Below are 16,897 nucleotides of genomic sequence, written 5' to 3'. Positions count from 1 at the left end.
CATCATTCACTAGAGATGGCAACATTCTACATTTCCACTGAATATTCAGAATGCAACTGAAAATTTAAGGAATTAAAACAACAAGGGCAGGACACGGGGGCAGCGGTGATGCAGGTACGCAGCTGCACGCCGCAAAAAGATTCCGAGAGCCGACTTCAAAGGCAACATATCCTGTGCTTAAATATGCAAGGGCTGAATACCTCGGCTCCCCTAGCTGGTTGTTAAATCATGCTAATGCCAGCTTGATTGAACATCTGTGGAGCATTGCATTTTAACTGCCCGACCAGGTTGTAAGTTACAGCCGCCAACATGCCATTCGGATTTTACAGCCACACCCAAAAGACCAATAGAATCCAAAGTATAAGCTGCATGTCTTCCCTGACAAATTGAGGTTTTATGCGTCTGACGGCTGCAAATGCAACTATAGCAAGAGAGCAGATCAGGACAAAGAGAGGCTTACTACATAGAACACGGAGGAGATGACCAAATGGAGAACAATGATGCTTGATCCCACTAATAAGGTGGCCCGTACACCTTCAATAACTGATGACTGAATAATATCTGGCCCCCGTCCTCCCCATACACAGGAACGTTAGGTAAGGCCAAGCATTCCCGCTTTCTATATCAGGAAAAGAGGGCTACACTGCAGCCAGAGAGCTCTGACTGCGGCTTATCTCTCCCAGAACAAGACGGTCAGGAGATGGTATAAAGTGTATGAGGCGCTGACAACCGTCCACCAACAGATGACAAAAGTCTATAGGGACCTATTTGTCTACACTGGCCTCATCAGCCAGAACTTGCTGATGCTGGAGCCACAAGATTGGTCTTAAAGGGGTTTTCCAGGTAATTCTAAACAATCCCCCTTCCCAATACCACCCTATGTCTAATATACATAAATATATAATCTTGCACCCTTTCCCTGTTTCACATTCTTATCGGCTCAGGATGTCTTAAATCCTCTACTCTGGGTCCACTCTGATCACGCTCAGCTCCCTCTTCGCCCCTCCCTTTTCAGTCACAGGACATGTGATCACCTCTCTGGGGGCCGGGTGAGCAGTCTATTGACTTGGTAACCCGACTCACAGGAGACATTATCTGCCTCATCTCTATTCACCTGTTCACCTGTAGTGGTCTACAGAAAATGGAAATAAAAATCTACAAACAGAAAATAAACACTGGCCATGAATATCTAAGAAACTATCATTCTTGTGATGCTGCATCCAAGGAGAAAACTGGAGACCAGAGGCCGACTGAGCGACTGACGCTGAAGCTGCAGGGGCACGGGGAAGGGTACCACTTCTCTATTATGTAACCCCTGGTCTGCAGTTTTTTTTTTTTTTTTACATTTTACCAGAGTTTGTTTTTAAAGGGGTATTCCACTCAAACATAACTTTTCATATGTTGCCGCCCATAGTGAGACTAATAATTAATTCCATTGTTATTATATATCCCGTCTCCTTCCCCCAGTTCTGAGCTGCTGCTTTCTGCTGAAAACACAAAAATTGGTGAGTGAGGCTTTCCCTCTGTCTCCCCCTCCCTTCTGAGACAGATGATGTAAACTAGTCTCTGACTGGCTTTATCTAGAACATTGTAGCTTCTTTGTAATGCCGGGAAGATTAATTACAGTGAGTTCATCAGCAACTCACATCACATTAGCAACCTCCCATAATTGCAGAAGCTAGAAAGTTGCAGATAAAGCCAGTCAGGCACTTGTTTATATCAGCAGTCTCAAAAGGAAGGGGGGAGGAGGGGGAAGACAGAGAGAAAGGCTCACAGAGATTTTGGTGTTTTTAGTAGAAAACAGCAGTAAAGTGTCACTGTCATGGGGTTTTTCTTTTTTTGCAGAAATCAATAGTACAGGCGATTTTAAGAAACTTTGTCATTGGGTTTATTAGGCAAATATCTGCATTCACAAAGACTTTCCCCAGATCCCCCCCCCCTCCTCCCTCTCATTCACTGCTCATTATCAGGAAATCTCGACTCTTTTCCATCAGTCTAGCCCTGTGTAGTCTATGGAGAGGGGAGGGGGGAGATTAGTTGCCAGCAGAGAACAAAGGATTACACAGTAGGAGCTGTATGAAAGCCAGTATTCAGAGGTCAGTGCTGACTGCAGAGGAGATAGCCCAGTGATGAATCTGTAAATTAACTCTTTGTTGTCCTGTTTTGGTGCCTCATCTCCCTGTACCCCTCCCCTCTCCATAGAGAACCATGAAGACAGGGGGGGGGAGAGCTTCAAACTGATTTTTCATGATAAAAATGCATTCTTCGGCTAATAAACCCAATTACAAAAGTTTCTTAAAATCGCCTGTACTTAAAAAAAATGTAAACGACAGCGACACTTTATCCTATTCTGTGCATTCCAATGGATGTGCTGCAACTGTATGCAGTATCAAAACACTCAGTCCTGGTAACCAACTAGTAAATAGCTCTAAAGCTGAGGCCTATTATTGGCCGAGTCTCCCATGATGCACGGCGAGAGGATATGATGGTCCATTAATATAACCATAAATCACCAGCTGAGGACCAGGAATGATATAGAAGAATACCAGTAAATCCTTGGCAAGTACACCATTGCAATAGCTGCAATGTAAAAGCCTGTTTAGAGAAGGAAGGCCCATTGGGGAAATCTGAGCTTAGGTAACCACTCATCTAACATTCAACCTGTTTCAGCAGAGTAGGCCATATTGCGGTGAATTATGAATGACTTATGGCAAGGTGAACTTTGTACTCCTGACAAGCAGTGCTTAATGTTTCTGATGGGAATTAACCATGGAAATGTAGAGTTGGTCGGCTCAGGCCCACGATGACACCAGAGGAGTAATCCTACACCCCAAGGAGGAAGTGAACTGATTTGCCTATATGGAATCTTTAGGATGGTTCATTTATAATAGATGAGTAACTGTTATGCCAAGATGATATCCTGTAAATTATAGATGGCATAATGTAATCCGCTGCGCATTCTAGGAGTTTAATGATCACACAAAAGCAAGCTGTGTTCTCTAATACATTATCTATTACGCCTATAGTCTGCGAGGGGTAAAGTATGTTCTATTACTGCAGCATGAATATCATATGATACTTTCATAACATCGCTTTATGTAGAGATATTTGACGAATGTAGAGGTCTGACGAACACAGCCATAATTCAGCCGTTTATGATGTGAACTGAAAAGAGCGATTGTCAGCTCTTGGGTAGCACAGAAATTTAGGAATGAAAATGCTAATTTCTTCTTTTCTTAAAGGGGAAGTCCAGCCAACGTGAAAATTTTAGCTACAGGCTCTACTTATTCATCCCTGAGCCCACGCAGCGCTGCCTTACCGCTACCAGACCCCACTGGCCACCTGGATCTCCTGCTCCAGTGACATCACGGCTAAGCTGATGGATTGCCGATTCGGCCAGTTGGGGCGGGACAAGGGTGCAGTCACTGACTGTGGGCAATCCAGTCAGTGGGTCGTTACAAAGACAGAGCCCGGGGGGAAATTAAAGAGTGGCAGGGGCATGGGGACAGGTAAGCAGAGCTTCTTTGTTAATTTTTCCCCCTTGCCCTGCCTGCAGCCAAATTTTCATTTTGTTCCGAAATTTCCCCTTTTAAATTTAAATGTTTTCTTTACTATTGTTTTCTCAGAGATAGGAAGAGCCATATTTAAACACTTTAAACGCAACAGAAGTAGGAAGATAATATCATTTCATATTAGAATTTTACGTAGAAAGAATATAGGGAAGAGATGAGAGATGAGACTTTCTATCCACCAAATATCCACATGATGAATAAATATGCTCAGATATAATCTAAATGCTTTTTATAGAGAACCCTCCACCAGCTGAGCCACACTGCTATGCCGGCTGGATACTGATGGCTTGTAAATGCGGAGGATCCTGGCGCTTTATTATTCTTAATTGTTTCTTGTGACGATCTGTTACTTTGAAATCTGAGCCCCAGTCAGACAGACATGACACTGTGGTGAGTATCACTAACTTTCTTTTTTTTAATAGAAACCCGGAACGTACACAATGTATTTTTGCTCTTATTCTCAGACTATTCCTTTAAATAGATGCTATTATGAGCTATTCTTCTGTATAGCAGGTCCATCACCCACAGGATACAATGGCATTCGCTTGACATCAAAAAAGCTAAAACGCTCATGACATTCGTTTAAGGAATACGGTAAAAGGCAAGGTATGACATCTGTAGGCATCCATTAAAGGGGTTATCCAGCGCTACAAAAACATGGCCACTTTTCCCGCCTCTTTTGTCTCCAGTTCAGGTGTGGTTTGCAATTAAGCTCCATTTACTTAGTTTACTGAGTTATGCTGCGTTTACACGGGATGATTATCGTGCAAATTTGAACGATAACGATCGAATTTGAACAATAATAGTACGTGTAAAAGCAGCGAACGATCAAGCGACAAATCTTTCATTTTGATCTTTAAACATGTTCTCAAATAGTCTTTGGTCGTTCGCAAAAAATTTGCAGATCGTTCCGTGTAAACAGTCGTAAACACCAATTTAACCTATGTGCGAGATAGGCTTAAGCGATCGCAAAACGATTTTTCCGTACGATATATCGTTCCGTCTAATCGCTGATTATTATTTATTTATTTATTTTCAAACATATATTTATTTAAGTTTTTCACATGTTACAACACGCAGAAGATATTTCGGAATAGGCAAACAGTAGATAGTAACATGTCATTTTAACCCGGAAACAGCCCCCCCCCCCTCCCCCCCACACCCTCCCCTCTTCCCCCCCCTTCGCATGCAGATCAGGCCATCCTCTAACCCCAGAAGTCCACAGAACCAACCTACAGTAGCTACTCAAGGCTGTGCGGCCCTGTTATCCGGTAAACGTAGACGTCCCAGGGTACCAGCAACATCAGCCTCCAAGTACCACTTAGTGTTTTTGAATGGTTGTACTACAGTCTGAATCTCTAGAGGATCTAAAAAGGCAAGTATAATTTTTCCATTTTTTGAAGAGGGGCTTGGCCCTTCTCTCTCTGGAAGGTTCTGCTTCCAACTGTTCCATAGACAAGTAATGTTTCATTTGTTGGATTACATGATCCATCGTGGGCATGTCTGCCACAAGCCATCGAGACAAAAGACATCGCTTGGCTATCAACAGAAATGCATGTACTAATAAAGGAATCCGGACCCCCTCGGGAGGAATGTGCAAAATCATAAGGTGGGCATCCACAGGAATGGTCAAATGAAGTTTCTCTCTAAACAGAATGACCAGGGCATTCCAGAAAGAGGAAACACGTGAGCACGCGAATAAGCCATGATACAAATCCGTTTTGGGTTCCCCACAGTTCGGACAGGCCGTTATCCGGTCAGGGTGATCCGGAGTCCTAGGGAAAGTAAATCCATAGGTGGCATGGTGGAGAATCCTATATTGGGACTCTCTCCAGCATTCATTAATAACAGCCTTCCGAACTGCGGCCCATCCCTCAAGGATTCGCGTTGGTAAGTCTGGGAGGGGAAGCTTGGCCGCCCAGTATTGAAAAAGAGGGGAGAACACACGGTAGAGCTGCCTCCCGCAAAGTGATGTGTAAGTAAGCTAATGAGTGAATCGGGTTAGAAGTCTGCAGGTATGTCATGAGTGGATTGGAGGTTAACTCCCTTCGTAGGTCCCTCAATCGAGAGGTAAGGAAGCCAATAAGTTGTTGGTAGGCTAAGAAGTGACTAGAAGACAGACCGTAGGTATCAATAACCTCCTGAAAGGAGAGGTATCTACCCTCTGGGATCTTAATAATGTCAAGGGCCTTAGTTATACCCCCCTCCCTCCAAGCTCTAAACATGGAGTTCTGCCTCCCTTGAGGAAACTCCGGGTGATGCCATAGATCCATGTACCCACTCAGTAGAAAGGGCAACCCCAAGAACTTACGGCCATGATGCCATGTTTTCACCGTATCCTTCAGCAGCAAGCTCAATTTGACTTCCCTAGGTAAAGCCCCAAATCGGGTATGTAAGAGACTGCTTAAAGACCAGGGGCTAGCCAGATGCGACTCAAGGTTAAAGTTTGAGTAACAGCTGGATTCCCGCAGCCAGTCTATACCATGCCTCAAGAGGCACGCAAGGTTATAGAGTCTCGCGTCTGGAAAGCCAAGTCCTCCCTTGTCTTTCAGCAATGAAAGTTTGGCTCTAGAAATGCGCGGCCTCTTAGAGGCCCATACAAACTTCACAAATGATTTATTCAGGAAAGAAACATCCGTGTGCCGAAGGAGAAGGGGGATCGTTTGTAATGGGTAAAGAAGTTTTGCAAACCCCATCATTTTTAGGAGAGCTACTCTGGCCATCAGAGGTAATGGTAAATTGGACCACCTCTGAAGGTCAGCCTGTAGCTTTCTAATGACCGGGGGGAAATTCAGGGTGTATAGAGAAGTAGGATCCCGACCAATCTTAATTCCTAGATAAGTTATAGCAGAATGTACCAGGTGCACCGGTAGAGCGGAGGGAGACCCCTGTCGTCTTGGACTACTTGTACTCAATGGGAGAAGTTCACTCTTCTCAATATTAACTTTGAAACCCGAGTGGACTCCAAAGGCTGCCAGGTACCCAAACACCTTCCCTGCGTCTCTATTATGGTCATTCAGGAAAACTAGTAGATCGTCGGCAAACAAGGCCACACGAACCTCCTTTCTCCCAACTCTAATGCCCTCCACATCAGGTGCTGTCTGTAGAGTCCTAGATAATGGTTCTATCACTAAGTTAAACAACAGAGGGGACAACGGGCATCCCTGGCGCGTTCCCCTATAAAGGGGAAAAGAGGCAGATAAAAACCCAGGTACGTGGACCCTTGCCTGCGGACAGGAATATAGGCTCCTGATATATGACAAGAAAGGGCAGTAGAATCCCATAGCCTCCATCACCCCCAGCATCCATCCCCAGCTCACACTGTCAAAAGCTTTTTCAGCGTCTATAGAGAGGAGAGCTGGGGATGGATGCAAGTGAGGTCTAATACGGATCTCATCCATCACGGCCAATACTTTTCTGGTGTTCATCACTGCCGCCCTACCCCTCACAAAACCCACCTGTGCCGGCGAGATGATAGACGGCATAATCACTGCCAGCCTATCCGCCATCAGCTTAGACAGTATTTTAAGGTCAAGATTAAGCAAGGAGATAGGGCGGTAGGAACTAGGCAGTTTAGGATCTTTACCAGGTTTCAAAAACACTTTAATATATGCTGTGTTGGAGGACCCAGGAACCGGAACACCCTCTAGGTATAACTGATAAAGGGACAACAAGGGCCCAGAGACTTCCTCACTCAAGATTTAAAAAAAATCCGCAGAGAAACCATCAGGTCCCGGTGCCTTGTGTGAGCGGAGGTGCTTTATTACATTTGTAATTTCCTCTTTGGCGATGGGAGCATTAAGAAGCTCCACCTGCTCCCCCGTCAAAGCAGGACAGTCTCGTGGCCATATACTTGTGATATCAGAGGCGACAGTATGCGGTTTATCATAGAGATTTTGGTAAAAGGTCCGAAGTACCCCTACAATATCTTTTGGGTGCCTATGTAATGTACCTGCATGGTCTTGGAGCGACGCAATCTGCTGGGAGGCGAGTGGGCCCCTGGCGAACCTAGCCAAAATACGTCCTGCCTTATTACCATGCCTAAAGAGCAGGGCATCATAGTAGGATCTATTAAGGGTCTCCCTCCGCTCCATCCACTGTTCATAGTCCCTACGCGCTTGTTGCCAGGTGAGTCGAGTTGCATCTGACGGCCCAGCCAGAAAGGCCGTATACGTTGTTTTCAAGGATACACTGAGCTGTAATATGGTCTCCGAAACCCTCTTCCGCAGTGAGGATTTATATGCCATAATGCGACCTCGCAGCACTGACTTGGCCGCATCCCAGTATAACTAGGGTTGCGACACGTGTTCTGCATTGTGAAGGGCATACTCCATCCACCAGTGTTTAAGAAGGGATCGGAAACCATCATCTTTGGCCAAGCCTACCGGAAAACGCCGCAAGAAATCTTGTCCCCTTTGAATCTGAGATAAGAAGGAACAGAACAGAGGTGAGTGATCAGAGATAAGCATATCTTCAATAGAGTGAGAGCAATCTAGAGAGAAATGGGTTAGTAACAAACACATAGTCTATTCTAGACCAAGAATCATGGGGTGAGGAATAGAATGTAAATTCTCTAGAGTCGGGGTGGAGATATCGCCAGGTGTCCCCAAGACCTACTGTCTGACACATGTCCGCCAACAGAGAGGATCCCGGCGGCATATTACCCCTGGCAGAACGAGTAGATGTCCTGTCTTCTACCAATGACATTACTTCATTAAAGTCTCCAGCCACAATTTTGTTTGGAGTTGGGTCAGAGAGTAGGCGGTTAGTAAGGGATGTAAAGAAGCAGGGCTTATGTCCATTTGGACCATATACATTATATAGCATGATATCCTCCTCCCCCACCCGTATATGCAGTGAGCAAATTCTCCCTTCCTCATCATGAGAGGAGCTCATGACCTCCCCCAAGAATGCTTTACTTACTAAGATAAGTACCCCAGCCTTGCGCCCAATTGCCGGAGACCCATACACCTCCTTAACCCACATCTTTTTAAGTCTAAAAAAATCCTCCTGGGTCATATGGGTCTCCTGCAAAAGAACCAAGTCAGGGTGATACCTTTTCAAATGTCTGAGGACCATCACTCTTTTGTTAGCCGACTACATTCCATGATAGTAAGCGGATCATGGCGGCTTCCGGGACATGGGACAATGGTTACAAGGCCTATGGACGCACCTTTGATCTGCAAGCGAACCCCCCTCCCTCCCACCCCCTACCCCAACAGTCCCAACCAAACAACTGACAAGCCGCTCTGGCTGTACCCCTTCCCTTTTCCTTGCCAGAGAGCAGCGTCTAGAGACCTCACTTTTTTCCATGCAGTAACTTCTTGCTGGAACAGATGCTAACAGTATCTCAACCTACAGCTTCCGCTTAGTAAAGGGTTAAAAGGGGGAAGCTGCCAACTAATCCTCTGTTGAGAAAGAGGAAAAAATGGAACAGTGACCATCAAAAAGTCCTCGGCGGAGTCCCTTGGCGAGTCTTTGTACCTTCAACCGTTCATCAAAGATCCAGGCACGTTCATATGTCAGGTAGCGATGATCTGCGGGGCTGCTGTTCCTTGGGTGCACTGTACCAGTCAGGTGAGGGGCCCCCCTTTAGCAGCCTTCTCTCCCTCACGAGGAGAGCGTGGTTTACGCTTAGTGGGGGAACGTGACCTCCGGGCTGGGGAGGGTTCGTCCATCATCTGAAGGCCTTCCCTCGCGTCTTCAGGCGATCTGTATGTGGAAAAGGACCCATCTTGATGAAAAATCCGCAAGATGGCGGGATGTAGCAGAGCAAATCTGATTTTCTTGCGGTACAGCACCGAACATATTGGAGAGAATAGCTTTCTGCGGCGTGTAGTCTCCGCTGAGTAGTCAGCGAAAATGAGGAGACGTTGATCCTGATATACCAGATCCTCATGCAGCCTGCGGAACGCCCTCAGGATCTCAGTTTTGTCTGTATAGTCCAGGTACTTAACAATTATCTGCCTCGGGCGATTACGATGTTGCAAAGCAGCCTGAGTGACTCCCTGCGGTTGCATCCTTGTGTCAGGGCCCAAGTGGTGAGCCCGCTCCACCTTGCATGTATGAGATAGTCCCAGCAGTGACGGAATAGTAACTTCACAAAGGGCGGCCAATTCTTTCTGCGCCACCGCTTCAGGAACCCCAAGAATCCGCAAATTATTTCTCCTGGAGCGGTCCTCCAGGTCCTGAATTTTCTCCCACATTCTCTGATTTTCAGCCTGCAAGTCTCTAGTTTTGGGAATCAGAGAGTCCATACCCTCCTCCAGATTCAGTATGCGTGCCTCAGCCTCATCCAGACGGCTGGCATGTTGGGCTATGTCAGCTTGTAACAGCTTCAGGGAGGCTGAGACCGTGGTGGCTAAGGTTTCCTGGATGTCAGGTAAGATACGTTTTGCCACAGCCAGGGCCAGTTTCTTATAGTCTATTTTGAGGGAGTGCTCACCTTCAGACGTGTAGTTGGGGGAGCGGGATGGGGAACTGTCTCTGGAGTCTAACATGGACGCGTCGTCCGCCATTTCTCCACCATGCGTGTGCTCCTTCCCGAGCCTGGTGTGCGACTGACCCCTGGTCCTCGGACCTTTGTTCTGGACAAAGCGGTCCATGAGTGAGTTCAGTAGTTCTCCGGGGTCTCAATGGCCGTGTTCCGGGCTGTGGTGCGGGTAGTTGGCAGCTGTATATTCACTGCAGGCGCGGAGCTGAAGCTCGATGCAGCCTCACCGCATGGCGCCGGAACTGGAAGTCCTGATTATTATTATTATTATTATTATAATAAAAAAAAAATAATAATTGTTACTTCAAAATCGGTAATCGTACGATCGGGCAAATTATCGCTCTGTGTAAATGCAGCATAACAAACCCCACCCAAACTGGAGACAAGGGAGGGGGAAAAGTAGCCATGTTTTTGTAGCGCTGGATAACCCCTTTAAAGAGGAACTATCAGCAGGTAAGGCAGTTCTATCTATTATGCATAGGGCACCGAGAAGGACGCTATGTCTCTCACAGTTATCCTCGGCGAAGTTCCAATGCGGTTTAATTGTGTCTGTGTCTTTGGAGAACATTGCCGAACCCAAACATTTTTGACAGGTTTGCTCAACACTACTTATGAAGGTTCTTACAGTCTCATAAAACTACTTGAAGAGTCTGAACAAGAACCAGGCTCCTTACTGAATGCTTAACCTTAAGGGTAGCTTCACACGGGCGGGCTCGCGGCGAGATTCTCGCTGCGAGCCCGGCAGGTCCTGTCAGTTTCCATAAACTACATACTTGCTGCGGACCGCAGCGAGTATGTAATTGTACCGCGCTTAACCCCTTCTACTCCCGCCGGCTCCCCCGCTGTAAGCAGCATACATTACCTGTCCTTGCTGCACGGGTCCGGCGTCCTGCTCTCCCGCCCGGCCAATCAGTGGCTGCGGCTGGGCAACACACTAATTGGCCGGACGGGAGAGCAGGACGCCGGACCCGAGCAGCAAGGACAGGTAATGTATGCTGCTTACAGCGGGGGAGCCGGCCGGGAGTAGAAGGAGTTAAGCGCGGAACAATTACATACTCGCTGCGGTCCGCAGCAAGTATGTAGTTTATGGGAACTGCCAGGACCTGCCGGGCTCGCAGCGAGAATCTCGCTGCGAGCCCGCCCGTGTGAAGCTACCCTAAAGGATCTATAAACAACTGTCTTAGTAGGACAATGAATCTTTTTTCCCACAACTACCTGTAACACTTTCTATGTCATGTAAGCTGGCCACCCAGATTATTAGAGCTTGCTGAGGGAAAAAACTGATTAAAGAACACATATTTAAAAGCAGGCTTTAACATGAATAGTAAGACTGGGTTCACTCTTTTATAGTTTTGTTATTATACAGTAAAACCGATGCATAAACTGATATTAGTTTGCATTACAAATTACTAATACTTTTATCATAATGTTTTTCTAAAAATACGACCTAGCTTAATTTTGCAGCTTTTTAGAGTAGGCTTGAAATATAAGCCCTAGTTATAGTCAGCTGACCAAATCCCTGACACTGGGTGGCTGAGCATCAGCCAATCAGGGCCAGCCTTGTTATGCTCCGCCCCCACCTGCTCAACACAAGCTAAAGGGGAGGCAGATAGGGTACAGTATAGGGGAACAACTATAGAGGGGGGAGGAGCTTTACTGCAGAGAAGGGGGCATGTATACAGTATGAGGCAACTACAGAGGAAGGTATACAGTATGGGGGGGGGGGTTCCTATTGCAAAGGTAGAGGGACGTATACAGTATGGGGGCATGTATACAGTTTGGAAGGTTTTACTGCAGAGGGGACATGTATACAGTATGGGGAAAAAATGACAGAGGGGACATGTATACAGTATGAGGGGCTTTACTAAGAGGGGGGTACTATACAGAATAGGGGAAGAACTACAGTGGGGGGGGGAGGGAGGTATACATTATGGGGGCCTAACTACAGGGGAACTTACAGTATAGGAGCCTAATCATAGTGGGGCATCCTGTATGGCAGCTAACTACAGTATAGAGTGTGACTAACCATGTAGGGGCATACTGCGTTTCTCTGAAAATAAGGACCACCCCGAAAAAAAAGTCCTAACCCTTTCTTCAGACAAAAAATTTATTTATATATATATATATATATATATATATATATATATATATATGTACACACACATACATATATATATATATATAATTTTTGGAGAAGCAAGGTGTGTATTTGGAGCTTATTGTGTTTAGAATTTACTTTATAGAATATGAAAGCCTATATTTTATCATTTTCCTAATTCGTTTTCCTATATTTTAAAGAGGTATTCTAGGAAGAACAAAAAAAAAAAAACACACACACACACACACACACTTTTCCCCTATTCACAGGATATGGGAATAGAAGGAGGTTGTTGTAGTCCGACCTTTGTACGCCCCCACCAATATCCATATCGGGCCGTGCCGGCTTTATTCATTCATATGGAGCGACGAAAAGAGCCAAGTATGCTGAGAGATCGTCAGAGTACAGAGGTCGGACCCCCCGAAACCTCCAACTTTTCCTCTATCCTGTGGATAGGGTTAAAGCGAATTTTTCCTGGAATACCCCTTAAAGTGAACACATATTAATGCATTAGGATTTTGCAAGAATTAAAAGAGCAGAAATGCTATGTTTTGTTAGACCTGTCAGGGGTGAAATACTGCTAAAAACTTCCAGCTGTTCACTTGATGCATCGGCAGAATTAAGGTCATTTATCTGAAATTCTCCCTTTTTGATGCAAAAGAAACAAGAAATGTATAAGTAGTCATTAAGCATCAAGGATCTCTGGGTAAGTATGTAAGGGGTGCTAGGTCTGAGGCCTGAAGACACTTCAATCTCCTTGAAAGCTTGTCCTGTAGATTCCTAGCATGAGAGAATGAATTGGAACGGTTGATTCTTGGCCGGGCTCTGTCCCTGCAGCCGCCTCCCTGTGATTTAAAGATTATTTTTAGAAGGAAATTCTTGTGGTTGAAACCATTCAGCGAGGAATGAGCAATAACACGAAGAGACCTTTCCATAACTCTCAGACGGTTTAATCCGAGGCTTCTCCTGTCCCATAAATATAATTGGGAACAGGAAGGAGCGGACACAAATCCTCACATTAAGCTTTGTTGTACTGATAGGGCTGTTTTAAGAAATGAAAGAAATGGCATTTTACGAAGATTAACAAGACAATAAATCTTTGATTCCCATAATATAATTTTGGCTCTATCAAATCTTTCCGGCAATCCGGTTGATGGAAAGGGCACGTGCTTATTATTCAATCAGACTGGAGATGTTGGCACATTATGGGACTGTGTGAAAGTTATAGAGACCATACTGGATAATTGTTGTATCAATATAATGCACATTGATTGACGCTTTCCACAAATATCTGTAAATATTTCTACAGTCATCGCTTTTGTCTACTTCTCTCTGTTCGGTCACAGATTTTGTGCAGACATCAATAACTATGAAAACAATGGTGGTCGAGAAGCTACTCTTCACTGTTAACAAGGTGGTTCTGCGAATTATAAGGAATAAACAACCCCTTTCTATAAACTGCTAAGAAAACGAGAAGCCAAGGACTTGGGCCTTAAAGGGGTTGTTTACCATTTTTTTTTCTTTTAAAATCATCTGGTGCCAGCAAGTGCCAAAATAGAAAAAGAATATCCTACTTCCTGTAGGACATACAACAGCTGATAAGTACTGGAAGACTTGAGATATTTTTTTTTTATAGAAATACATTACAAATCTCTGGCACTTGATGTGGCCAGTTGATTTGAAAGAACTTTTTTTGTGAAATACCTCTTTAAAACATTCCTATAATATAATACACACTGGAAGAAGTCACAACTGTGTGGACTGTCAGATACTTAGGATGGCTATATAATCATTTACAGTCATTGGTTTAAGATACCTGTGCCATTTATAATAAGACATCTGACTCTTGTTCTCACATCATGTTCACATGCCAGGTGTTGCTCAGGAGGGGTCTGGGTCCTGAGATTCCCACTGATCAAAGCTTCTAACTTTTTCAAACATCAGTTACTCTTTAAAGGGGACAAATAAAATTCTTATTAATTTCCTAATTTAGGAAAGCCTATATACTGCCATGAACCTCACTTCTTCACCACTTCAGCTTCTGCCTACCGTCTCTGTCTTTTTGTAGACTGTAATCTCATTTGACAGGATTACTGTATTGATTATTACTGTGCAGCCGTTTTGTATACTGTATTTATGTATTGAACGATCACCGAAATAGAATCTATATTTACAGTGCAAGAATATATTTTCCTCTTCATAGTTTAACACATTCGGCCTCCCTTCCCATGACTTACATACAGATTGTCAATAAAGAATTAACAGAAAACAAAAATCTACAACTGATTAGAAAATGTGTTCCTCGGAGTTCCAGTAATCTATAAACAGATGTCTTAATACATGTTGTTTCCATAAGTCATGGTCCGCAGGCGAGCTGTTGTTAGTCTCAGAAAGAATCGATAGCAAAGATTCTGAGGTCAGCTAGCACTTACTGTCTGCATGGAGAGTGATCGATTGCCCTGGGTGCATAGTGCACTAAGCAGAGCTACATATCAAAGAGAGGTACAAAGTGGACATGGTGTGAATGCACTAAACAGCAGCAGATCTCTGTGTACAATATAGTAACAGACCGAGGACTAGTTAGGGTCTGCACCCAAGACGTGATCACCATGTTGTATTGGATATCCCAGAAGTCCACTGACTTAAGGCAGTATTACACGTACCGAAAATTAGCGATTTTGTATCGAACAATTCAGAGGTTATAACATTCACCGATTACTGGTATGAACGATCGTTTTTATGTCGTTATATGGTCGGTAATCGTTCCTGAGGATAACCCACACGTTTTATTACAGGAACAGATATGCGGACGATCAGTGGACTACTGACAATTTTTCAACATGTTGAAAGACAAAAATAAACGATTTTCCCTTTGCTATTTGATCGTCGGGTGTTAGACAGATAAATTGTTTTCGATCGTTATAGTGAATTTTTAAACAATAATTGCGGCGTGTAATAGGGTCTTTATAAGTCCATTCTTATCACCACCCAAATGAATAGATAGAAGGGGATAAGTATAAAGAGCAGATATCAAATATGAATTACATTTTTTCCATCCAACTCACTCTCTAATGGTGCATGGGGGCAATGAAGAATAGAAGACACAAACATCAAGACAGATAATGTGGCAGAACAGAACAAATGAGTTGGACACCTAGCGCAGGGATTCTGGGAGAACAAACAAACTGCATCAAGGAGGAAGGGGCTTCTAAGGGCCCTATTACACAAAGCGATTAACGGCCGTATTTGGACGATTATCGGCCATTACGGACGATAATTGTTTTGTGTAATAAAAGGCAACGATCAGCCGACTGAAAGACAAACCACAACGATGGCAATGATTTTCTGCCATTGATCCGAGTAATAGGAGGAGCGGCAGCAGACCTCCCTATCTCCTATGGGCTGCCTGGACGTTTTAACGATCACCCGAGCAGAACCCTCCCCCCCCATCCGCTCACTGTCGGCACATGTAATAGCTCCGGCAGCAAGTGGGGAACGAGGAGCAAATGAGTGCTGACCTGACAGGTCAGGGCTCACTTGCTCCTGCTGATCGCCCATTGTAATGGGGGCTTAAAGGAGAAGTCTGGTGAAAATTTTTATTAAAAGTATTGTATTGACCCCCAAAAGTTATAAAAATCACTAATATACACTTATTATGGGTAATGCACATAAAGGCTTCCCTTCCTGGATAAAACAGTGATGTCACTTCCTGGATAACATGGTGATGTCACAACCTGACTCCCAGAGCTGTGCGGGCTGTGGCTGCTGGAGAGGATGATGGCAGAGGGATGCTCAGTGTCCCTCCAGTGCCCTGTGTCCCTCATCCTCTCAAGCAGCCACAGCCCGCACAGCTCTGGGATTTGGGTCGTGACATCACCATTTTATCCAGGAAGTGACATCGCATAACCATGTTATCCAGGAAGGGACATCACCGTGTTATCCAGGAAGTGACATCACCATGTTATCCAGGAAGTGACATCACCATGTTATCCAGGAAGTGACATCACCATGTTATCCAGGAAGTGACATCACCATGTTATCCAGGAAGTGACATCACCGTTTTATCCAGGAAGGGACATCACCATTTTATCCAGGAAGTGAAGCCTTGATGCAGTAGTAAGTGCAGGGAAGAAAGCACTTTAAGCATTTCCCGTAATAAGTGTATATTGGTGATTTGTATAACTTTTGGGGGGCAATACAATACTTTAATAAAATTTTTGACAGCACCTCTTTTAAGTTCTCTCTGATCAGCTTTCAACCAGGAGCCATAAACCCGAGAGCAAGACCTGCTTATGATCACTGCAGAAACGTTCCCCTCCAGAGCTCAAAGAGCACAACCTAATACTCTGCTATCAGCCAATATAACAGGGAAGAGATAGGAGTCCAGTTACATGAACAGGTCTGTGCTGGCCAGGAGAAGACAAACTATTAATTATTATTATGACAAACAACCTAATAGTCAACAGTATATTCATCCAACCTTGAGCAACTTAACATCAAGAACCACCACTGTACCTTTAGCAGATTCAATACGTTTTGGCAAGTCAAGAGTGTCAAAGTTCTTATCCATGTCGCCATTCTTTTTTCCTGAAAGCAAGAAGCTGTAGGTTATTTTTTTTGGCTGAGTGGAGCAACCCCACAGGGATATACACTGAAAAACAAATTACGTTTCAATTCAGTCAATTTCAATAGTTTTGTTCCGATTCTTTATTTATTGCTGAGCATTACGCATGC

The 16,897-nt window shown here is 44.6% G+C and overlaps 1 protein-coding gene across 5 annotated transcripts in view; it reads right to left on the bottom strand.

Moving 5' to 3' along the window:
• ARVCF (ARVCF delta catenin family member) overlaps positions 1 to 16,897 on the bottom strand; it is a 543,287-nt gene that overhangs the window by 18,759 nt on the left and 507,631 nt on the right. For all 5 annotated transcript variants that reach the window (XM_069961072.1, XM_069961073.1, XM_069961074.1 and 2 more), the window contains one exon: positions 16,679 to 16,750. In XM_069961072.1, the coding sequence (XP_069817173.1) occupies positions 16,679 to 16,750 (72 nt within the window). The remainder of the gene's footprint in view (positions 1 to 16,678; positions 16,751 to 16,897) is intronic.

The sequence above is a fragment of the Dendropsophus ebraccatus genome, chromosome 3 (assembly GCF_027789765.1).
Source record: "Dendropsophus ebraccatus isolate aDenEbr1 chromosome 3, aDenEbr1.pat, whole genome shotgun sequence".
NCBI classification, from domain to species: Eukaryota; Metazoa; Chordata; class Amphibia; order Anura; family Hylidae; genus Dendropsophus; species Dendropsophus ebraccatus.
This window is presented reverse-complemented; position numbering and strand designations above follow the sequence as displayed.